The sequence below is a fragment of the Gadus chalcogrammus genome, chromosome 14 (assembly GCF_026213295.1).
Source record: "Gadus chalcogrammus isolate NIFS_2021 chromosome 14, NIFS_Gcha_1.0, whole genome shotgun sequence".
Taxonomy (NCBI): Eukaryota; Metazoa; Chordata; class Actinopteri; order Gadiformes; family Gadidae; genus Gadus; species Gadus chalcogrammus.
In genome coordinates, this window is record NC_079425.1 from 28481341 (window position 1) to 28506371 (window position 25031).

A 25031-nucleotide genomic window follows, 5' to 3' on the forward strand; every position below is an offset into this window, starting at 1 on the left:
CAGTACTAACACCACTAAACCCTGCAGAACACACAACTAACACCACTACACACTCGTTAATCACTAAACCCTCCATAACACACAATGACTACACACCACTAAACCCTACAGATCGCACCACTAACACCACCACACCCTACAGCAGTGGTTTCCAAACTCTGAGTGTGTGTGTGGACCACTTTTTATAATCAAGAATTTTCGCGGACCACCTTATAATACACGTAATAAAATATGTCTACACACAGTCCTACCTGAATTACCCCGAATTATCTTAATAGGCATATATTTGCACTAAAAATAACATAGCATAAGTATAACAGGCTTGTTAAAAGAACGTTTACTGCACACAACAGCTGCCACATAATTAATGTATTTATTTAAAGCGCCCGAGGGCATTAACAGGTTAATTAGAACGCCAGGCTTATATCCATAGCAATGATAATGGAGTATTAAATATGTACAGTAATAACAAACGAACTGAACTGAACTGAACTGAACTGGATAAAGTCAAATATCTAATCTTCTCAAAGTCCTCAACGAACAGGCTGGGAGTTTGTCCAAGTAACATATGCAAAACATTCCAGAAATGGGAGATCAAGAAACGTACTGGAAATTCAAATAACAATAGGGCTTATATCTTCCATTTATAATATAAAACAAATAGTTTCAGATATACACTGCCTATATATAAAGGCTATGCATGTGATGTGATCACGAACTCTGGCCCTATTCACATTTAACGAAAACACAGTAGGCCTACTCCTGGTTAAATATAATAAAAATAATAAAGTCAAATTTATTTCGTTAATATTAATTTACAGAAATATAGGCCTATATTAAAAACTAAAGAACAATTAGCCTAAACAAATGCTCAGCTAATGAGAGGGATGATTTTGCTTTGCAGACGTTCATTTCTGTATGTCAGGGTCCAGTGATGACAGCCTCAATCTGAGATCTGGTTCAATATTAAGTCTGTTCCGATATTTTGTCTTCAACATGACCAGGGATAAATATCCTGATTCACAGAGGTGAGTGGTTGGAAAAGGCACAAGCAGCTTCAGGGCTTTGTCGGAAAGTTCGGGGTATGCCTTGGCACCTTTCAGCCAAAAAGCAGTCAGGCATCTTTCAGAAAAGTCAATTTTCAAAGCACTGTCACAAGACAGTTCGGTCTTGTTCCCTCCTAGCCACTAGACCAAATATTCTGGAACGTTCTAATCTTTGCACTAGCCTATTTTATTAATCACACAATACCTTCAATTTAATTAAAATTGTATCATACATAGATATCTTAAATTTTTCATGATTTTTTTTTTTTTATATTTGAGTTTGCTTTTCCACGGACCACCTGACCTACAGGACACACCACTTCACACACGTTGATCACGACTAAACCCTCGGGTCAGGGTTAAGCCTAACGCTGACTAACCAGCCTTCGCCCCCCCCTGTCCCCTCCTAGAGACCCGTGTGCTCGCTGTAATCGAGCAGTCTCCCCTCGTGTGTCTGTCGTCCTCCGCCCGTCTGTCTGCAGGTCCTGGCTGAACCGGCGTCAGATCGACGGCTCTCTGAACCGCAGCCCCCCGGGGTTCTACGACCGCGTCTGGCAGATCCTGGAGCGGACCCCCCACGGGATCCTGGTGGCCGGGACCCATCTGCCCCAGGTAGGGGCTGGTGGCGGATGAGGGGGTGAAGGGGCTGGTGGGGGTGGTGGTGGAGTTGGGGGTGGAGGTGGAGTGGGCGGGGGGTGGTGGTGGGGTGGAGGGGTGGTGTTGGGGGCGGGGGGGTGGTGGAGGGGTGGTGGTGGGGTGGAGGGGTGGTGTTGGGGGTGGGGGGGTGGTGGAGGGGTGGTGTTGGGGGTGAAGGTGGAGGGGGCGGGGTTGGTGGTGTGGTGGAGGTGGAGGGGTGGTGGAGGTGGAGGAGTGGTGGGGGGGTGGAGGTGGAGTGGGCGGGGGGTGGTGGAGGGGTGGAGGTGGGGGGGTGGTGTAGGAGGTGGAGGGGGCGGGGTTGGTGGTGGGGTGGAGGGGGCAGGGGGGTGGTGGTGGGGTGGAGGTGGAGGGGTGGTGTTGGGGGTGGACGTGGAGGGGGCGGGGGGTGGTGGTAAGGTGGAGGGGGCGGGGGGTGGTGGGGGAGTGGAGGGGGCGGGGGGTGGTGGTGGTGGAGGGGTGGTGTTGGGGGTGGAGGTGGAGGGGGCGGGGGGTCGTGGGGGGGTGGAGGTGGAGGGGCTGGGGGGTGGTGGGGGGGTGGAGGTGGAGGGGGCGGGGGGTGGTGGTGGTGGAGGGGTGGTGTTGGGGGTGGAGGTGGAGGGGGCGGGGGGTGGTGGTGGAGGGGTGGTGTTGGGGGTGGAGGATGAGGGGGTGGTGGTGGAGGTGGTGGGGGTGGGGGGTGGTGGTGGGGGTGGTTGGCTGCCGACTGAGGAGGGAGGAGAGGTGATGGAGTAACGTTTCCTCATGCTTTTCTCCTCAGCAACCCACCCTGTCCGACATGACCATGTACGAGATGAACTTCTCCCTGCTGGTTGAAGACACGCTGCAGAGAATCGTCCTCCCAGAGTACAGACAGATCATCGTGGAGGTAGGAACCTTTATATACAGTATTATGCATTTTCACTATATATTTACATTTATGTTGATACATATGTATACATAGAATATACATAGGGTATCTGCAACGGAAAACCCCACCATGCATAGCAGCACAACTAAAACAACTAAACTAAACAACAACTAAAACACAACTAAACTAAACAACAACTAAACAACTAAAACAACATTTTGCATTGAAATGCAAAATGATTTGAATGAAATATATTTCAATCCAATTCAATATTATTAAATACAATTCAATACAATTCAATTCAGATCAGTCAAATTATTTGAATTCAGTATGAAACCATATTTAATTCTTGAGTTTGAAAGAAGTTTGTTGTTATCGAAGAAGCATCATGTAGCAAGACAGAACAAGACAGTGTTGACCTCGCAGGGCATGAGGAGGGTTTGTAGGACTCTGGCTCTCGATTGGTCGGAACAGCACCAATGGATCCTGCGTTCCGCTTATTCAAGCTTGGAAAGATTAGCATGCCAAACCACAGAAGAGCCAACGTCAACATGGAGTCTGCTGGTGGTGTGGTCCAGATTCTGTTCTCTCCTCGCTGATGAAGGTCTCTCCTGTCATGACTGGCTGCTGATGGTGGTGTGGTCCAGATTCTGGTATTTCCTCACTGATGAAGGTCTCTCCTGTCATGGCTAGCTGCTGCTGGTGGTGTGGTCCAGATTCTGTTATCTCCTCGCTGATGAAGGTCTCTCCTGTCATTGCTAGCTGCTGATGGTGGTGTCCATCGTGCTGGAGAGAAACCCGGAGCTGGAGTTTGCTGAGAAGGTGGACCTGGATGGTCTGGTGAAGGAGGCCTTCATGGACTTCCAGCGGGATGCCAGTGGCCTGCAGGGCAAAGAGAAACAGGTGGGCGGCGTCCATCTTGTTGACTTATTTGTAAGGTAACGAAAACAGAAGGATTCTTATTTTCATGGGTTTGTACACTAATTAAAACATATTTCTTACTATTTGAGACAATTTCTGCCTCGTCTGTTCCGATATATGCCACTCAATCCTACACACTGCACAATTCAAATCTGGCTGTATATGACACACTGCACCTTTAAGATGTGATTGGAATGATTTTGGAATAATTTTGGTTCCATAACCCTAAATTAGGTCTATAAACTATTAACTATATAAATATTTAATAGTACTATATAGTATCTCCACTATATTTTACGATATCCAATAACAGCTCTCTGTCCTCGGAAGTCGTTCATCAGGGCAGTGGACGGCTAATGTTCCTTCTCTAATACCTTCACTGGGGGGCAACGACATTGGGGTTGTACTATTGAACCAATTAAGAAATATTGAACTGCTTTTTGCCATTTTATTACAGCTATTTACTTTCCCCTTAACCCTCAAAAATATGCTTCAATAGCATTAACTATTTACTCATGCAATAAAATAAGTTCTTCTCAAGTATGAGAATGATTGCTTTTTATGTCTCTGCATGGTCACAAATCACCTTGGAGGGAAGAAACACCCTATCTTAGTAACCTTACTACCCCTCACCCTAACTTACTAACTTTAGTACCAAAAACTTACTAACCTTACTACCCCTAACCCTAACTTACTAACCTAACTACCCCTAACTTACTAACCTTACTACCCCTAAACCTAATTTACTAACCCTAACTAACTTTAGTACCCCAAACTTACTAACCTTACTACCCCTAACTAACTAACCTTACTACCCCTAACCCTAACTTACTAACTTTAGTACCAAAAACTTACTAACCTTACTACCCCTAACCCTAACTTACTAACCTAACTACCCCTAACTTACTAACCTTACTACCCCTAAACCTAATTTACTAACCCTAACTAACTTTAGTACCCCAAACTTACTAACCTTACTACCCCTAACCCTAACTTACTAATCTTACTACCCCTAACTTACTAACCTTACTGTCCACCCCATTTACCTTCTCTCACTTCCTATGAACGGTCTACAACGTTAACATCGTTAACACAACATGAGCGAGAACTTTAACAGCTTGGCAACAACAAAAACAACAACAACAACCAAACAGATATCACTAGCTCTGTACCGCTCTCTAACCCCTGAGGCGGGACCTGAAGGCTGATGTACGGTGGTGCTGTCTCTGTTTGCATTCAGGACGGCATGGAGGCGTTCTACAACAGCCAGCCCATGGGGCAGAGGGGCACCTCCTCCTACCTCAGCAAGGCCGTCATCGTACAGCTGCTGCAGGGAGAGCTCAAGCCCTGCAGGGAGGACCCCTGCTCCGTCAGCTAGACCCCCCAGCCTCCACCCTTGGGGTGTAGCTAGTGCTGGTGGAGCATGACCTGTGTGTATTAAATAGCGTTGGCGTCCTTCAGGATTCAATGATTTAGTTTCTGAAGAAGAGGCTCTCTGTCTAGTCTCCCTGGGGGGCCCCAGCGCCATGTTGACCCCTGACCCCTGGTCTACTGCCACCATGGAACCCCTCCACACTAGCCTTCCTTCATAACAAAGGCAACCCTTGACAGAGCATATAGATATAATATATAGAAAAAATATACATACATTCTAGAGTTTAAATGATCCAGTACACTGTTATGAGATGAGGGGAGTATCATGAGATAGAAATGAATAACATTTTTAACCAACCCCAGGGTCAAATTCCTTTCAGAAGGATACTTGATTTGCTAACTCAGCGTGAAACCAGTGTTTAAATGAGCCTGCAGAGCTCTAGACGAGGGCCTTGCTCAGCAGGATTCTTTAAGGCTGTGTATGCGGAGACACCAGACAGTAGCTGTTGTCTTCAGGAGGCTTTGAGGGCCGGTTGGGAGTGAAGCGCCTGAACAGCGTCTCTCTGCTCTCCATCTATATTGTGTGTTACTGTACGTTTATTGTGTTGTTCACCGATTTGATCCACATAAAGCCTTGATGATCTTTGTTTGACTCTTCTTCATCCATTCAAAGGTTATATTGTAAATCGATTCGTGAGTTCTCTTCACCTTGTGAATGTGGAGGTGGGAGTGAGCGTCTTTGGTTCATATCGTGGAACACTTTCGGTCTCTGGGGTTTGATAACTTAACCTCTAGTGGATTCTTTAGCAGGTGAGAGGTGAGGGGGACCAGACCCTGCAATCAATCGGAAACTCAGCCCAGGAAAAACATAACTCAACCCCGGAGCAACACAACTCAGCCCCGGAGCAACACAACTCACCCCCGCCACAACACAACTCACCCCAAGCGCAACACAACTCACCCCCGCCGCAACACAACTCACCCTCAGTGCAACACAACTCACCCCCGGAGCAACACAACTCAATAGGCTTAAAAAAGGCTTGTAAACGCCATATATCACCATTTGGAAGTGAAGTCCATTAGTCTTCAGCAACCACCATTTGGATGTTAAATACATTAGTTTTGAGCACAATCAACATTTTAAGGTCAGAAACATCGTTGGTCAAAAAGTGATTCTCTCGCTCTGAAAAGCATTTTGCAAACATAAAATGAGAAAAGTTGATTTATGTGTTCCTTTCAATGCAAACGTGTTACTAGGCTTAAAAAAGGCTTGTAAACGCCATATATCACCATTTGGAAGTGAAGTCCATTTGTTTTGAGCAACAACCATTTGGAAGTGAAATATATTAGTTTTGAGCACAATCAACATTTTATGGTCAGAGTTACATTGATGGTCAAAAAGTGATTCTCTTTGAAAAGCATCATCTCTCATCTCATCGTCATCCGCTTATCCGGGGTCGGGTCGCGGGGGGAGCAGCTCAAGCAGGGGGCCCCAGACTTCCCTTTCCCTGGCCACATTGACCAGCTCTGACGGGGGGATCCCGAGGCGTACCCAGGCCAGTGTTGAGATATAATCTCTCCACCTAGTCCTGGGTCTATTGAGGTCTCCTCCGCATTGGACGTGCCTGAAACACCTCCCAAGGGAGGCGCCCAGTGGGCATCCTTGCCAGATGCCCGATCCACCTCAGCTGACTCCTTTCTAAGTAAAGGAGCAGCGGCTCTAATCCGAGTTCCTCACGGATGGCGGGCTTCTCACCCTATCCCTAAGGGAGACGCCAGCCACCCTTCTGAGAAAACTCATCTCGGCCGCTTGTACCCGCGATCTCGTCCTTTCGATCATCACCCAACCCTCATGACCATAGGTGAGGATAGGAACGAAGATCGACCGGTAGATCGAGAGCTTTGCCTTGCAGCTCAGCTCTCTTTTCGTAACAACGGTGCGGTAAAGCGAACGCAATACCGCCCCCGCTGCTCCGATTCTCCGGCCAATCTCACGCTCCATAGTACCCTCACTCGCGAACAAGACCCCGAGGTACTTTAACTCCTTCACCTGGGCTAAGGACTCATTTCCTACCTGGAGTAAGCAATCCACCGGTTTCCTGCTAAGAGTCATGGCCTCAGATTTAGCGGTGCTGATCCTCATCCCAGCCGCTTCACACTCGGCCGCCAGCCGATCCAGTGAGTGCTGAAGGTCACAGGCCGATGATCTAATGAGGACCACATCATCTGCAAAAAGCAGTGACGAGATCCTCAGACCACCGAACTGCAACCCCTCCCCACCAAGACTACGCCTCGATATCCTGTCCATGTATATCACAAACAGGATTGGTGACAAGGCGCAGCCCTGGCGGAGACCAGAGGGGTGTTCCACGAACGGAGGTTTAACAAACACTGAGTTAACGCTGAACTCTAGGTTGATTGACCCTGTGCCGACCAACCCAGAGTTTTCGGTTCCATAGCAGCGGTTATGCATTAGTTCAATCAACTTGGGGTTGGTTAACACAGGGTTGTGCGCGTCCACGCCAAACCTAAAAAGACGTGATGTATGGATCATGGAAACCCTGATCAATATGGCGAAACGGGCCGCTTATTTCAATGAAATGGAACTCCAGCTTCTCCTGGAGAGCTATGACGAGTAGAAGGACATTATCACAAGAAAAGGGAACGCTAAAGCCTCTGCAACCCGGAGAACAAAAGCCTTGCAGCGGATCTCTGGCCGCGTAAATGCGTTAGTTACACGTCAAAAGCAAGATCCTTAATATTTGAGCCATGAATATATAAATATCCCAGTTAAGCATTCTTAAAGATCCTACCACATAACCCCTTTCTTCTAAAGAAATATGTACTCCGATTGCTTCCAAGCGGTCAGCGGATCAAGTATAAAAATTAAGTATAAAAAACATACAAACTGGTAAGCTTTTCCCACCATCGTATTGGTATAAATTTAAATAAGCTATTTTTTTAAGCCAATCGTGAAAAGGCCGACAGTCGGCAGACTGGATCTGGCCCTCAAATTGTCTTGACAATGACACCTGGAGGTACCTACCACCTCAGAGAGTCAGGGGCCATACCCCACTGGTTGAATGTAGGTTTTTGTGTTTTCTTGTATTTTAGATTTTTTATGCCTTCGAAGTAACACATGTAAACTGTGTGCTTGCCACAGCGCATACTATTCCAAATGTTTCTTTTTTTGGTAACTGGGTAGAAAACCTAAAAGTGACAATTCATCAACTTCACAGATCAAGATGGATTAGTGCTTGTAATGAAACCGCCGGCTACGATCGAACATTCTCCAGTGGATGCAAGTCCGTTAGGACTATTTTATACTTTATGTTGTAAATGCCTCTCGGCATAGTACTCAGACAATATTGCTCTTTGTATGATAGGAGGCCGATACAAATCTTGGATGGGTCATCTGAAACGACTGCGATGTGCTCAGCATCTCCAACATTATAGCCTAGATAAAACTACCATTTGAAAAAAACGGAGGGCTACGCAAATAGTCTGGAGTGAACTGAGGCCAGGCCCTCGATTGGTAGTGTTGGCTATGTAAGGCTATTTAAATATATTAAAGATTTTCGCGAGAATCTATATCTCTTCCACTCCAGCAAAAAGTCATCCGATATGCCAAGATGTCGAGCCGTGGTCTTATCAATCGCTCCCGGTGGATTGTATAATTAGCGTTCCGATATCAGCAGTTCTCTCATCAAAAGGCCATTGTGAACACATGAAATCTGCGGTGAACGCCGGTTGAAATACCCAAAACCGGGTTATGTTTCAAACTTAACCTGCGCAAAACCAGCTCCGACCAGGTTTGATTCAGAGCATATGTTTCTATAGCAACTAACAGACCGTGATCCTTTTGGAACGGAAAACCTAGGGTTACCGCAAACCCTGGGTTAACTTACCCGGTTATGTGATAAAACCGGCTTTGTGGAATACCCCTCAGCACCCACTGAGAACGAAAACTGACTGGCTGCCGATGACGCGAACACAGCTCTCGCTTTGGGAGTACAGAGATTGGATGGCCCTGAGGAGAGACCTCCTTACCCCATACTCCCGCAGCACCTCCCACAGTTTCTCCCGGGGGACCCGGTCATACGCCTTCTCCAGATCCACAAAACACATGTAGACCGGATGGGCATACTCCCAGGCCCCCTCCAGGATCCTTGCGAGAGTGAAGAGCTGGTCCGTAGTTCCACTTCCGGGGCGAAAACCGCATTGTTCCTCTTCAATCTGAGGTTCGACAATCGGCCGAACCCTCCTTTCCAGCACCTTGGAGTAGACTTTACCAGGGAGGCTGAGAAGTGTGATACCCCGGTAATTGGCACACACTCTCTGGTCCCCCTTTGAAAAGCATTTTGCATAAATAAATATTAGGAAAGTTGATATGCATGTTCTTTTCAATGCAAACGCATTATTAGGCTTACAAAGCGTTGTTTAAGCCATATACCACCATTTGGAATTAAAGTCCATTAGTCTTCAGCAACCACAATTTTGAAGTGAAATATATTAGTTTTGAGCACAATCAACATTTTAAGGTCAGAAACATTGTTGGTCAAAAAGCGATTCTCTCGCTCTGAAAAGCATTTTGCAGAGAAAAATATTAGGAAAGTTGATGTATCTGAGGCCTGTTTCAGGTAGCTGGTTTAACATACTCTGAGTTTAATCCTGCGCTCTGAGTTGGTTGACTCAGAGTTCAGGGTTGAAAAGCAACTCTGGGTTTTCGGTTTCAGAACAGTTGATCAGCGTTGGGTCAAGAGCCATCATCAATGGATCTCTGATAACATGATCAAACATGGACCAAAAGCGTAGATCCACTTACTTTTCCCCCACGGAATTGGAAATTCTAATGAACGTGTATTCCGAGCTTGGCAGGAAATAGCTGAACAAGTCAATGCGTGAGTCAAATAAATTAGTAAAATAAAATAAGAGGAAAGTTTAATATCTTCCACTTATTCAATATGTAAATTGTGTGTGTGTGTGTGTGTGTGTGTGTGTGTGTGTGTGTGTGTGTGTGTGTGTGTGTGTCAATTTACGCAACCCCAAGTTGCCCCACGAGGACTTGGCAGCAAATGAAGTACAAAAATATAGTTTAAACAGGTAAACTAATGTTTACCTGTTGTATCTAGGCAACAAACGGAGAGGACGCTGGCGCTGTCTGTTCGCCGCTTTTCCAAGCAATTTTTGGGCCAATTTTGGCCAATTTTACTTAAAAAGTGATTTTTTGTTGACATATTATCTCTACTTGGTTCCCTGCAAGCTACATCAGCGACGAAAAGCAAGCTTATGGACTGTCTTTAGTTGTTCCAGTGTTATTGTGTTATTGTGAAGAGCCGTGTAGCTCACTTGTTATTTTGGTTTCCCTAGTAACGGCTAAAAACAACGGCTAAAAACAAGTAGCCGATGTGACATTTTCCTGGTCACTGCTGGCGTTTTTTTTCGGCGATCCTGGTGAGGAATATGCCCTGGTCAACCTGCTAAGCTGTCTCTACTGTCTCGTGGATTTTCTGCACTGCCTCCCAGCTCTTCCCCAGATGCGTCGGGTCCGTACCTAGCTGCTAACAGGCAGACATCACTCAACATCAGGTTCGATGTTGACGTACTTCGCCCCACAGCTGCTGAAGTACAACAATCGCTCCATCCCACCCTGTATTTCCACCATTAAGCAGCTAGGACTATTGCGTAGACCTCGATATATCCACAGAGGCTCAGGGAGAAACTTTATTTATGGTCAGCCTGCCGGCTTCATCACATCCATTAGGTCCGCTGAGACGGCTGAGGGCAAAAGACGTAACATCACGAGATCCCCGCACTCCCGGCTGGATAGATTTCATGGATTGGATTCCAACCTGCGCGTTGTGGATTTTAAGGCTCTACGACCTGTACAGAGAATAACTCCACAGTCACTGGTTAAATTTGAACTTTTCAACACTCAATCCTTAAATAATAAATCCAGCTTGATTGAAGAGCATATCAGGGAAAAAGGACTTGACTTCATGTGTCTAACAGAAACCTGGCACCAGCCAGAGGTTTACTCTGCCCTAAACGAAGCCTGTCCCCCAGGCTACAGTTACTTGGAGGCAGCCCGCAGAACTGGACGCGGTGGTGGCCTAGCATCCACAAACAGGACCTGGAGTTGTCCCCCATGGTGCTGCCTACAACTTCCTCCTTTGAATGTCTTGCATTCACATGCAAGCCCCCCCATCCCATGACTGTTCTACTCATATACAGGCCCCCTAAACCCAACTCTGCTTTCATCCCGGAAATGTCTGATCTCCTCACAACACTCTGTACTACCTCTGCCAATACCATCATTCTGGGTGATTTAAATATTCATGTTGACACCCCCTCATGCCAGCCCGCTGCTGATTTTCTTCAGCTGCTAGACTCCCTCAACCTACAACAACATGTTGATGCCCCCACACACTCCAGAGGACACACAATTGACCTGGTCATCTCAAACTCGGCCCCCATCAGCAACCTACAGGTCTATGATCTTGGCGTCTCGGATCACAGAGTTGTGTCAATGGAGCTCCCTTTTCCTTCCTCCCACACCAAACCAAAGCGGCAGATCCACTTCAGGAATGTGAAAAATATCAACATGGATGCCCTGGCCCTGGACCTTCAACATCTCTCCTCTGGCTCAACTGACTCCCTCTCTGTTGCTGACTCAGTGGACTTATACAACCAGTCCCTGAGCAGTCTCCTGGATCTCCACGCCCCCTTAACATCGAGGTCAGTCTCCTTCTCGCGCTCCGCACCCTGGTACACCAGTGAACTACGTACAATGAAGGCTGCTGGGCGTGTCCTTGAGCGGCGACTCAAGGCCTCTGGTCTGACCGTTCACAAACAGGCATACAGGGAACACAGGAGGGCTTATGCTGAAGCCCTGAATAATGCACGGTCCAGGTTCTATTCCGCAATAATCAACAATAGCCCTGGTAACTCCAAACAGCTCTTTTCAACTGTCCATCACCTTCTCAAACCCCCTTTACCATCCCAATCTGATGTCACCACGTAGAGGTGCAACATGCACATCAACTTTTTTAAACAAAAAGTGAATAACATCCGCTCACACCTCTCCACCACTACTGCCCTGCCCCTTCAAACTGCTGACCCACCGATTGACTCTGTCCAGACCCTCTGCTCCTTCTCCAGCATCACAAAGGAAGAGGTGGAGGACGTCATCAGGAAAATGAAGCCATCCACCTGTGCACTAGACCCCTTCCCTACAGCTCTGCTGAAGGCCAACATCTCTGCTGTCTCTCCACTCATCACCAATATCATTAACCACTCCCTCCTGGCCGGCCATATCCCATCTGCATTAAAAACTGCTGTCATCAGACCAACATTAAAAAAACCTACCCTTGATCCAGAAGTCCTCTCCAACTACAGGCCCATCTCAAATCTCCCATTTCTGTCAAAAGTTCTGGAAAAAACAATTGCAGCACAACTCCAGGATCACCTCATACAACATCACTTGTTTGAAAAATTCCAGTCTGGTTTCCGCTATGGCCACAGTACAGAAACAGCCTTGGTCAGGGTCACAAATGACCTCCTGATGGCAGCAGACACCGGCTCCCCATCTCTCCTCATCCTCCTGGACTTAACAGCTGCTTTTGATACGGTTGACCACAATATTCTCCTTCACCGCCTGCAATACACCATTGGACTATCAGGAAATGTAAAGAACTGGTTCACCTCGTACCTCACTGACAGAACTGAGCACGTTGCCCTGGGCAAAGCAAAATCACACACCAATAACGTCACCTGCGGTGTCCCCCAGGGCTCGGTGTTGGGCCCCACACTGTTCTCACTGTACATGCTCCCCCTGGGTAGTGTCATTAGCAGGCATGGCTTGTCTTACCACTGCTATGCTGATGATACACAGCTCTACATCAGGACAACCCCCACTTCTTCTGCCCCTCTGCCAACATCCACACTGACCACCTGCCTGGAGGAGATAGAGGCGTGGATGAAGCTCAACTTCCTACAACTTAACAGCCATAAAACGGAAGCCATCCTTGTTGGCACGCCACATCAGCTCCGCTCCCCCACCATCACCAATATCACCTTCTCTGGCAAAAACATCCCCCTTTCCACATCCGTCACCAACCTCGGTGTTAAAATGGACCCACAACTTAATTTTGACACCCACATCAAACACCTCTGTAAGACAGCTTTATACCACCTCAGGAACATCGCCAAACTCCGCCAATCACTCACCCTGGCTGATGCAGAGAAGCTCGTCCATGCCTTTGTCTCCTCCAGGTTGGACTACTGCAATGCACTCCTCATTGGGATCCCTGGCAAGAGCATCCAGAGGCTCCAATACATTCAAAACAGTGCTGCCAGGGTCCTGATGAGGGTGCGCAAGCATGACCACATCACCCCCATCCTGAAATCACTGCACTGGCTCCCTGTCTCACTCAGAATTGAGTACAAGGTCTCCCTCCTCACCCACCAGTGCCTTCACGGACTTGCCCCCCTCTACCTTCAGGAACTCCTCACCCCCCCGACAAACTCACGTACACTCCGTTCAGGATCCACTCACACCCTCCAAACCCGACATACGAAGCTGTGCACCATGGGTGATCGGGCCTTTTCTGCTGCTGCCCCTAGACTATGGAACGCCCTCCCTGACCACCTGAGGGCTCCACAGACTACAGCTCTTTTTAAACGGAACCTCAAAACCCATCTCTTTAAAAGAGCATTTAGCTAAACTTTCTTTGAGGTTCCCCCTTTTTAATAGTTTTTTGGTATTTTTTTTCTCTGAAGCACTTTGAGATTCTTGAATATAAAGTGCATTATAAATAAAATGTATTATTATTATTATTATTATTATGTTTAATTGAAATCAAATCAATTGTGCTATTTTGCCTGCTCTACCTAATTTAACAGCTATGTTCAACATGTATTATATATTTGTATACTATATTTAAGCAGTAAATGTAAGTAGTACATTTCCCAGCCACCCCAACACTGCCAATATTTAATAGGATTTAGATATATTAGAAGGCTACACCTAGGCAAAATGCATTATAAATATATATGTGTCTTCAAAATAGCGCTTACTGAATATTAGGGTAACATTTTCCTCCATGTTAGCAAATCAAAAAAATGCAGAGGCCCGGCAGACTGGAGGGGGTCCACCACCTGCAGCCCTCACAGAGGCTGAGGAGATGGCCCTCAGCCAACAGAGTATGCGTCCTGTGGCTGAGGGCATCCCTGGGGGGAGCTCCTCTGATCCCCCCCACCCCCCAGGATAGAAGTGCCTTTACAGTATAAGAGGTTGGTTATTCAAAATAATTAAATATGTACACGCAACCCAGCGCGTTGCAAATTAGATGGGGCAATATTCTGGCTCAAGTAATAATTGCACTGTCTAATCATCTTCTTCCAGCTACTGATGAACCAGATGCCCTCACCAACCTCCATGCAATTGTAACAATTCAAAAGATGCAAAAGGATGCTTTGGAGATCCAAATTTTGGAACATAAGTTATAGGTGGGTGAGGTGCAAACTGGGATAGGCTACTGTACCCAGCTCTAAAAACATACCCAATATAAATGACTTTTTTTTTTTTTGTGCTCTCAGGAAATAAAAAAATCCTCATAATAAGTAGATTGTCTTTATTAGAACACGGGCTGTGGTGGGACAAGTTATTTTGTTGAACAGTTTACTCAAAGGATTTTACTTCAGTGAACAATGCAGACGATTATGCTGAGCATGTGCATGTAGAGAAGAACAGCATCTGGTTAAAAGCAGTACCAGGGTCTTTTCTGCCTTGCATTCTTAAAATGAGTTTCTTGACTTGCAGCAATTATAGGTCCGTGGTTAGTCAGCTACTCTGATCATGGGAAAGCCACAACGTTGAAGTGACTGTAGTACAGAGCGGGTGTGATGCACGGGGCGGATCATTCTGCACATGCGTTAATTGCGATAAAAAAACTAAAAAAAAAACTTAAAGCATGCCCCCGGTGCGTTTGACAGTTAACATGGGGGCTGAGAAGGTGGTCTAAATAAATGATAGATTGCGCTGAAAAACGATAGCGCTCGTGAAGAAAATTATCAGGAAAATAAAGTAGGCCTATATCCAACCGGGGTCTTAATAATCGTTCCTCACGGAGATTCCTTCTGAGGATCGCAGCCTCTACGTCCACAGGCTCTCCTAGAAAAGGACATGCCATTTCTAACACTTCCTTCTGTCGGAGAGCTGCCTTCAGCCTTATAGACAACAAACTCAGAGTAGGTCTAACCACCTCCCGAGCAGGTTAGACCCACGGCGTATGTACCTGCTACCTGAAACGGAAAACCCAGAGTTTCCACTAACTCAGAGCGAACAAACTCGGGGTTGCCTTAAAACCAGCTACCTGAAACAGGGCTCTGTTCTTTTCAATGCAAACTTGTTACCCGGCTTACAAAAGGCTTGTATTAGGCATATACCACTGTTTGGAGGAGAAGTCCATTAGTTACAGTAACCACCATTTGGAAGTGAAGTCCATTGGTTACAGTAACCACCATTTAGAAGTCAAGCCCATTAGTTTTGAGCAACCACCACTTGGAAGCTAAGTACATTAGTTTTGAGCACAATCAACATTTTAAGGTCCAAATCACATTGTTGGTCAAAAAGTGATTCTCTCACTCTGAAAAGCATTTTGCACCCATAAATACTAGAAAAGTTGATATTTGTGTTCCTTTCACTGCAAACGTGTTACTAGGCTATACAAAAGGGTTATATGCCATATACCACCATTTGGAGGTGAAGTCCATTAGTCTTCAGCAACCACCATTTGGATGTGATATTAGTTTTGAGCACTATCAAAATTTTAAGGCCAGGAACATTGATGTTCAAAAAGTGATTCCCTAGCTCTTTAAAGAATTTTGCACACATAAAAATGAGAAAAGTGGATATATCTGTTCCTTTCAATGCAAACGTGTTACCCGGCTTTAAAAAGGGTTGTATGAGCCATGTACCACCATTTGGAAGTGAAGTCCATTAGTTAACCTGTAACTAATGGACTTCACTTCAAAATGGTGGTTACTGTTACAGATACTGTTACAGTAACCACCATTTGGAAGTCAAGTCCATTAGTTTTGAGCAACTGTCATGCCAAATTTGTACCGGCTGCCAAATTTGTACCGGGCGCGTCATCCATACGTAATCCATTCCAAACCTGCATGGCAGCAGATGATCGCGTCGTCCGTTGCCGGGCAGGTTTCAAAAAACATTCGCGCTCATGTTGCCAAAGAGGAAATAACATAATACAGTTAACGGATCGCTAGATAATGTAATGTTTTGTTGGGTTCCTTAATAAACACACGATGTATCTTGGAACAGACATCAACATGCAGCGCGCCAATCCAACTGCGCATGCTCCGTGTGACGGTCTAATAACTGATGTTGATATCATTACAGATTACACTTGTTTTTACTTTATATTTGTATTGTATCTAATTGTTTAATCAAATTTAGCAAGTAAACTGAGTGTTTAAAGCAGGTCATGGACGAACTAGCACAATACAGATAACGGATCGCTAGATAGAAGTTTCGCGAATGTTCACGTCATTCGACGCGATCATCTGTTGCCAGGCAGATTTGGAGTGGATTACGTGTGGATGACGCGCCCGGTACAAATTTGGCAGTCGGTACAAATTTGGCATGACACAACCACCATTTTGAAGTGAAGTACATTAGTTTTGAGCACAATCAACATTTTAAGGTCAGAATCACATTGTTGGTCAAAAAGTGATTCTCTCGCTCTGAAAAGCATTTTGCACACATAAAAATTAGAAAAGTTGATATTTCTGTTCCTTTCAATGCAAACGGGTTACTAGGCTTACAAAAGGCTTGTATACGCCATATACCACCATTTGGAAATGAAGTCCATTAGTTTTGATCAACATCCATTTGGAAGTGAAATATATTAGTTTTGAGCACAATCAATATTTTAAGGTCAGAATTACGTTGTTGGTCAAAAAAGGGATTCTCTCTCTTTGAAAAGCATTTTGCATACTTAAATAATAGGAAAGTTGATAAATCAGTTATTTTCAATGCAAACGCATTGTTAGGCTTACAAAGGGTTGTTCAAGCCATATACCACCATTTGGAAGTGAAGTCCATTAGTCTTCAGTGACCACCATTTGGATGTGAAATATATTAGTTTTGAGCTCAATCAACATTTTTGGTGGTCAAAAAGTGATTCTCTCGCCCTGAAAAGCATTTTGCCCACATACAAATTAGAAACGTTGATATTTCTGTTCCTTTCAATGCAAACGTGTTTACCAGGCTTACAAAAGGGTTGTATAAGCCATATGCCCCCATTTGAAAGTTAAGTCCATTAATTTCAGCAGCCACCATTTGGAAGTGAAGTACATTAGTTTGGAGCACAATCAACATTTTAGAGTCAGAATCACATGGTTGGTCAAAAAGTGATTCTCTCCCTCTGAAAAGCAATTTGCACACATAAAAACGGGGAAAGTTGAAATTTCTGTTCTATATCGTATAGGCTTCGCCTTTTAAGGCTATTGCTCTTGGGTTTTCCCTAGGCGTGAGCCGTAGGGCCGTAGCACTGAAAAATGTGTAATCCCAACTGTTCTGACATAATCAATTTGCTCCTCTTTGCTGTTTAAACTTGTAAAAGAAGGACACCTACTGGTGTACCCTTGGTATCGCACCCTACGTGCCTTTGTTTAGTTTTGCCTCGCTCGCGAGAATCTACTCGCGTGCTAGGTGAGTCAATCTATGAAAAAAAAGGGCTTAACCCCAAAAAAATTGATACAAAAGGTTTTTCAATGGATTTGGTATACTAAAAGTATACCAAAATATACCTCCCAGAAAGCCCTAATTTCCAAGATGGCGGCCGAAATGGCGGGAGGGAGCTTGAAATGGCTATATCTCAAATTGAAAAAATGTTGCAAAGGAATTATCTAGGAAAATACACCTTCTGGAAAGGCTTCATTTCCAAGATGGCGTCCAAAATGGTGGCCGGCCAAGCTTAAAATGGCTATATATCTCAATAGAAAATGATTTTTCGAATGATTTTTCACTTGATTCTGGTACCTGCAAATATGCTTATGAACATACTAACAATCTAGGAAAATATAACTCCCAGAAAGGCTTCATTTTCATAATGGCGTCCAAAATGGCGGCCGGGAGCTTAGAATGGCTATATCTCAAATGGAAAATGTAACAAAAGAATGTTTCAACTGATTCTGGTACCTCTATACATTAAGAACGTGCGACAAATCATATGAGGCATGTCCCAATACTGTTTAAATGTAGCTTAAGGGGTAAGGTGGAGGGCTAACATCCCCTCAAAATTTAGATTTTCGATGGGCACCCTCAAAGCGCTTCAGTTCTGACTTGCTCCCACAATACCTTGCGAGAAAACGGAAAATCAAGAAATATCCTAGACAAGATGGAGGGCGAAAAGATGCGACAGGATTGGAAAAACACAAATGTAAGTGTTTTCTCTGTAATTATCTATTAATTATTTTATTGATTATACTCTGCAGCCCGGCCACGGTCTTCGAAGCCCGGCCGCGACTCTCGGAAGATCGCGAAAGTCCGATCACGGGCTCTGCAGCCCGGCCGTCGGACTTTCGCGGGCCGCCCGACCCCGGTTCTCGGCCGGGCTGCAGCCCGTGATCGTGCTCTGCAGATCGGCCGAGAACCGGGGTCGGGCGGCCCACTCTGCAGGCCCGGCCGTCGGACTTTCGCGGGCATCCCGACCCCGGTTCTCGGCCGGGCTGCAGCCCGTGATCGTGCTCTGCAGATCGGCCGAGAACCGGGGTCGGGCGGCCCGCGAAAGTCAGACGGCCGGGCTGCAAGACCGGGCTGGATATCATGTCGTATGATATCCAGATCTTCCATGTTCTAGTAACTCCAGGTTAAAAATAAGCTTTATACTAATATATTATATTATATTAGTAACATTCTATAAGTAATATTATATATACTAATATATTATATTATATTAGTAATATTACATGGTTAATCAATGTAATTTTTGGCAGTACTATATTGTGTACATAGCTATTATATATTGTACGTAACATATGGCCATATCACCCAGTTCTGGCATATAATTCCTAATTCCTTCTTATTCGTTTTCTTTCAGGACATCGTTGAGTCCACTGCCACCAGCCCCCCCACCTCTCCCTCATGCTCCTCCACCCCAGGCACCTCTTCCACCACCCCAGACACCCCTTCCAAGAGGAGAGTGCCAGGGAGCAGGCGAGGCATGAGGAGAGAGAGGCAAAGTTGGCGGAATGGTGGAGAAGATGTGATTCTCCACCATTCTCTCAAAAGCTGAGAGAGAGTGTGTGTGTGTGTGTGTGTGTGTGTGTGTGTGTGTGTGTGTATTTTTAGGTGTGCGTGTGTGTGTATTTTTAGATGCTTGTGTGTGTATTTTTAGATGTGTTGTTCAGTGTTTCTTATTTAAATAAAGTGTTTCTTCTAAAGCAGGGCAGCCCCATTTGGGGCCCGCCGGCCAAGACTGATTTTATTTGGCCCGCGCCTTACCCACTGTATATATTATTGTTTTCCACCATCAGCGATCGCACTCATTGAATATTATTGATTGGTGCACTTCCATTCCTGACCATAGAATAACATTGTGATACATTGATGGTAGGGTGGCGCTGTTGAGCTCCTATCCTCTTGCGCTCCAATCCGAAGTCACGTGACAGTGAGTAAGTGAGACGCAAGGATGGAGCGGCAGTGGCACACAGACAAACGCAAATTCAAAATTTTTTGGGAACATGATTATTTATTTACCGAGGTCGATTCCAACGCAATATACAGAAATGTTATTGCGTTGGAATCGACAGACATGTTCCATGTCTGTCTTCAAATATTTCATAGTGCTTCAATTATTTTTCTAATTTAAAGAAGATAGATTTTATGATTTATTTATTATTTTTTGAACATTAATTTGAAGCACAATAAACATTGTCATTCATTTTTCAAAATGACCTTGTGATAGTGTTGATTTTGCACGTGCATGCTATTTATACCCATATTTAACTTAATATACTGAAAAATTACAATTTTGGCCCACGAGCCTCCCCCCGATTAAATTTTGGCCCTCCAGAGGGAAGAATTTGGGCACCCCTGTTCTAAAGTGTTCTTGTTCATAACCGATTATTATCTAAGGGTGCACTCACACTAGGCCAAAATATAAATACCATTTCAGGTTAAACATCTTTACAATGGGTCTTGCTCGTTGCCCGAGACAATGGCAGCCAGTCTGTCTCTTGTAACATTACCAGGGGTCTGGTTATCTGCTAGGGGGCACGGGGAGGCCATGATGACGTCACAGGGTAGGGTTGTCCCATTTGGTAGGGGATCGGTTAGGGGTAGCAATGAGGGGTAGCAATGAGCATGAACAATGAGGGTTAGGGTTGAGATGTAGGGTTGAGACAGTGAGCAAAGAAACGGGATTGGGCCCAAGTGTCGGAGATAACGAAGAGTCGTCGGCTCGCTTGGATCGCGGCTGTAAGACGACCGAACATAACTTTCCACAGTATCCCGATGTCGATGAGAGTGTGTTCCCTGCATTTTCATTCTGGTAAGTTAAAGATGCACGATTTTATTTTTATAGCCTAGATCTACGTTGTTTCTTTCCTTCAACCGCGACACCACATACATGAATGCGCGCCCACACAAACATAACATAACATCAGAGACGGTTGATATAGCATTTCATCCTCGTTGGTTGATATAGCGTTTGATATAGCATTTCATCCTCGTTGGTAGAACACACTGCCAGTTCCTACAAGGGCAGGGACATCCCTCTCCATTTTCAAAAAACTCCTGAAGACCCAGCTCTTTGGAGAACAACATCTCTCATAGCACCACTTACAAGTCTTGCTGATCCTAGCACTTACCAGCCGCCTTGAACTGACACTCAACTGTTTAAAAACAGCACTCACTGATGCACTTATTCTTACTGTACTCTACCGTTTTTAAATTGTCCTAAAATTGTTGAGAGAATTGCTTTAAAACTTAACTGTTACCATGTTGTTAGTCTCTTTGGTTAAAAATGCGTCAGCCAAATGTAATGTAATGTAATCATATAATATAATAATATGTATATTAAGGATCTTTCATAACATTATGGTTCTATATGTTTTCAACACTTCTGCTATGGATAATAATTTTTAAATTGTGTTACCAGGAAAACCAGCAAATGAAATGTACAACTCGCATCCGTATTGGGCACCATCACTACACTTGGGCCACACTGAGATGAAGGCCACAAAGACTGCACGCTATGAGAGACAGAACAAAAGAAAACGGCAAAGGACTGACAGTACACCTGCGATGGATGAGACAGTTATTGATGACCTTGTTCCACCAGGTAAGCCTTACAGAGCCAGCAGATACAAGACCTTATATTGCTTTTCTTGCTGTTTCAGCTGCATGATGCACATTTAGCTAAAATATTTCCTTATCTGATCCACAGTGGAGACACCAGCACCAGCAGAGGATGGAGCTGACCAGACACTGCTGACAGAATGTGACTTCTGTCAGCGTCGGCGTGCTGAAATCAACCGGCTGCTGGAAGAGAACAGGACCCTGAAATGTGAGCTTAGCCAGAGAAAAATGGATGAACATTTCCTGAAGGATGACAACGTCAAAGTGAAATACTACACTGGACTTCCACACCTTGAAGTTGTCATGGGTGTTCTAGCCTGTGTTGGACCGTACATGACACAGAGTAGTAAAGTTCTTTCACCTTTTCAGATGCTTTTCCTGACCCTCATGCGCCTTAGACTAAACTTACCTTTACAACACATTGCCCACCTCTTTTGTGTAGACAGAAAAACTGTTTCCAAAACGTTCAGTGACACCATAAATGTTCTGCATGCGCGCACCAGCCCTTTAATTAACTGGCCAGGGCGAGATGCGTTGCATGCAACTATGCCCCATCAGTTTGTGGAGGCCTTTGGGAAGCGTGTTGCTGTTATTCTGGACTGTTTTGAAATATTCATACAGACACCATCAAATCTTAAAGCTCAAGCTCAGTCATATTCCCACTACAAACACAACACAACTATGAAGTTCCTTATTGGTATTACACCACAGGGCTCAATTTCTTTCATTTCCAAGGGATGGGGGGGACGCGTCAGTGATAAGCACGTAACTGATAACTGTGGGATTCTGGACAAACTGTTACCTGGGGATTTGGTGTTGGCTGACCGCGGCTTTGACATACAGGACAGTGTAGGACTTATGTGTGCCGAAGTAAAGATCCCTGCTTTCACAAAAGGACGCTGTCAGCTGGATGCAAGAGACGTGGAGAGCACAAGAAAAATTGCCCACCTCCGAATTCATGTGGAAAGGGTGATCGGAACCGTCCGCAACAAGTACACCATTTTGTCAGCTAAAGTACCTATTCACATGGTGTTGCCATGCAAGGATGAAGACACGACATTTCTTGATAAGATTGTGTCTGTATGTTGTGCTCTGACAAACATGAGCCCTAGTGTTGTGCTGAAATAATGTGCATCTGGTTTCTCCCTGATCATTATTGGTTAACTTTAACATTGGTTTCAACAACTTAGATTTTTTGACTTCAAGCTTGCATTGGTTGTTAAGTGTTCATTAGTTCATTAGTTGTCGATCAATATTGAATTTACAATTTATTTGTACTGACAATATACTCTAAGCTAACATCTAACCAAGTAAGTGGTTTTCAGCCATAAGTGTCTGTTGCATCCATACCCAAAAGTGACCTTCGGTGCTTTGAAAGGCGCCCTCAAATAAAATGAATTATTATTAAATTATTATTAAAAGCAAGAGGTGTATAATATACAATATAGAATATATAATATACAATATATGTCTTTGGACAGCTACTACCTGCTGCAGTGGTTGCATCAAGTCCAACACAGGAAAGGTGGTACCACTGCGTCACACAGTTCTCGTTGTCACACGCAACCATGTTATTCAGTTCCTCAGGCCCTTGGCACACGCACCACATATTGTCTTTATGTTCTGTGGTCCTCTTCCTCACTCTCTTTTGCCCTCTTACTTGTGGGACTGTTACAGTGTTACGAGATTTGACAGCCATAACTCTTGAGGTCTGCGGTGTGGAGGCATCTTGTGTGTAGTGGCGGCAAATGAGCTCAGGGAGGGAAACCTTCAGGAAAAATTCCTGTGCCTTCTGCAGACATGACTCCCAGAACCTGACATCTGGCATGACTCGGACAACAACGAGATCTTTCTGTGTCCACACCACAAAGTCACAGTATTTGGACTCAGTCACAAAGATCTGTGTCTGCACCTGTGTGTAGTATCTGTGGCCTTGTTTAAGTTGATATGTGTTGTCCACAAGTTGGAGACAGAAGTCCCTGTCACCATCACAAGCCTCCTGGACAGTGTTGTTCTTGTGCTTTGCCGGACACTTTATTTCCAGGCAGCCTTTCCCACAGCAGATACAGTGAAGTAATCCATCAGGTGAAGCGCCTACTTGAGGAAACTCAGGGTTGATGCAGAAACCAGACAGCTCAATTTTCAGGTCAATGTGGTGTGGTGCTTGCTTGGCCTGATACACACTCCTTGCAGTCTCCTCATGCTCAATCCCCTATCTTGTGTCTTGTGTAGACAACAGTGCTGTTGGGTAGCACAATTTTCGCACCGTGGACACAGCCGGCTTCTCAATGTTGCAAACAACAACTGCATGCATTGCTGAGGCGGTTACTCTCCCTGCCCGTACTCCATACCAGGCAGATGACTTATGTTGCTGCTTTGTGTGGGTGCTGATGATGTTGGCTTGTTCCTTTGACACAGCTGCAATGTCTTTCACTGTCTCACAGGGCTGGAGAAGGACAGATAGTGGAGCATTATCAAACTGTGGGTCACGCAGACGGTCTTGCAGGGGTTTTGGCATCACAGCTGGCTGGACAGGGTCAGCATAGTCATGAAAGTAGGTCTCCATTGTCGACATACAAACTGCCCTGTGTTTATGGAGAACAGGGAGCAGTGACGACAAGTCTTCCAATGTGGCTTGGGGCGTGTGTCTGCTGGCTCGTGTCCGTAAGCCAGGCATGGGACTGTTGTCATTGATGACTCTGTCCAGAGCAATCCTCTGCGCTTTTGCTGAAGTAAAGTCAATCTTGTGGGCGACTTCTCCGTGGACTTTGTTTATTCCTGCTGGTATTTTCCAGTAAGCTGGCACATCTGTCACACTTTTTTCCACGGATGCGGACTGCTGCCTCAATCTTAAACAGTAGAGCCCCAACATGTGTACATGCCTCTGCAATGCCAGCCATGCATGTACAGTGTGCACAGCAAACCTGGCCATCGTTGGCAATGATGACCCATGGCTTCAGGGGAGTCTCATTGATGCGCTGAGAGTGCAAGACCTGAGGAGAAATAAATGGACATACATTATGCAGGTAAGGACACCACTTCATTATGTTTCATTCTATGCAGGAAACCAAACATTATCCTAAACCCCTCAGTAATGTGTATACATGACATATAAATGACATTTATACGACAGTAAAGTATAACATCTGAAAACTAATTTCAACATTCATCTAGCAGGTGCCAGAGCCCGTCGGAGCACAGCTTACCTTTGTCCGAATTACTGTGTTCCCACTGTTTGCTGGCTTTATGATCTGCAGCTCCTGACCCCATCCATTCGTGAACTGCACATGAGACTCCAAGGACTTGTAGCTTCGGAACTGTTCTGACGTATAGGCGCTCACACCACAAACAAGGTAGCCGAAGACGTCTGATATGCAAAACTGTGGCAACAGGTCGTCGTCGGTGCTCCACTCATTGTTTGGAACTTCATATGGATCCAAATTATTATTAATGCTGATTTTGTCACCATACCGGTCCCTGGCATCTCTATTTAATGTGTCCCGGTAAATTCCAGATCCTTTTCGGGATTTTAACATATTTTTTCGAGCTATTCTTTCTCAACTCTACTGCTACTTCTCTTCGTTCAACAACGTTATGTCAGAGTTATGTTAACGTTCGCGTAGCCATCAACATGGCCGCCACGTCCCACAATGCAACGCGGATCCCGCGCCCTATTGTGTAAAAGTGTGAAATTACTGCACCTTAAAAATTACCATGAATTAGCTATACTCTCATTTGCATAGTGATTAACATTATGAATTTCAATTGTGTATACCAACTGTATGTTGGCTGACATTTA

The 25031-nt window shown here is 45.2% G+C and overlaps 2 protein-coding genes across 5 annotated transcripts in view; both read left to right on the forward strand.

The window, feature by feature from the left end:
- Window positions 1–5508, forward strand: part of phkb (phosphorylase kinase, beta) — a 70762-nt gene extending 65254 nt beyond the window's left edge. For 2 of the 4 annotated variants that reach the window (XM_056607446.1, XM_056607447.1), the window contains exons 28-31: window positions 1529–1658; window positions 2461–2568; window positions 3313–3453; window positions 4712–5507. In XM_056607446.1, coding sequence (XP_056463421.1) covers window positions 1529–1658; window positions 2461–2568; window positions 3313–3453; window positions 4712–4849 — 517 coding nt within the window. In that variant the 3' untranslated portion in view covers window positions 4850–5507. Of the gene's footprint in view, window positions 1–1528; window positions 1659–2460; window positions 2569–3312; window positions 3454–4711 lie in introns of all 4 variants that reach the window. The other 2 variants (XM_056607449.1, XM_056607448.1) reach the window with 1 other exon arrangement.
- Window positions 5509–20307: 14799 nt separating this feature from the next.
- On the forward strand, window positions 20308–22360 carry LOC130404020 (uncharacterized). Its single transcript, XM_056608613.1, has 3 exons — window positions 20308–20423; window positions 21033–21215; window positions 21321–22360. The coding sequence occupies exons 1-3, from the start codon at window positions 20387–20389 to the stop codon at window positions 22358–22360; spliced, it is 1260 nt and encodes a 419-aa protein (XP_056464588.1). The 5' UTR covers window positions 20308–20386.
- The last annotated feature ends 2671 nt before the right edge of the window (window positions 22361–25031 follow it).

Excerpts from the sequence above, each read along its gene's own strand:
- LOC130404020 (XM_056608613.1), top strand. The coding sequence starts at position 20,387 with ATGTCGATGAGAGTGTGTTCCCTGCATTTTCATTCTG. Across the intron at positions 20,424-21,032 it reads TTCCCTGCATTTTCATTCTG|GAAAACCAGCAAATGAAATG; the intron begins GTAAGTTAAAGA and ends TTGTGTTACCAG. Across the intron at positions 21,216-21,320 it reads TGATGACCTTGTTCCACCAG|TGGAGACACCAGCACCAGCA; the intron begins GTAAGCCTTACA and ends TCTGATCCACAG.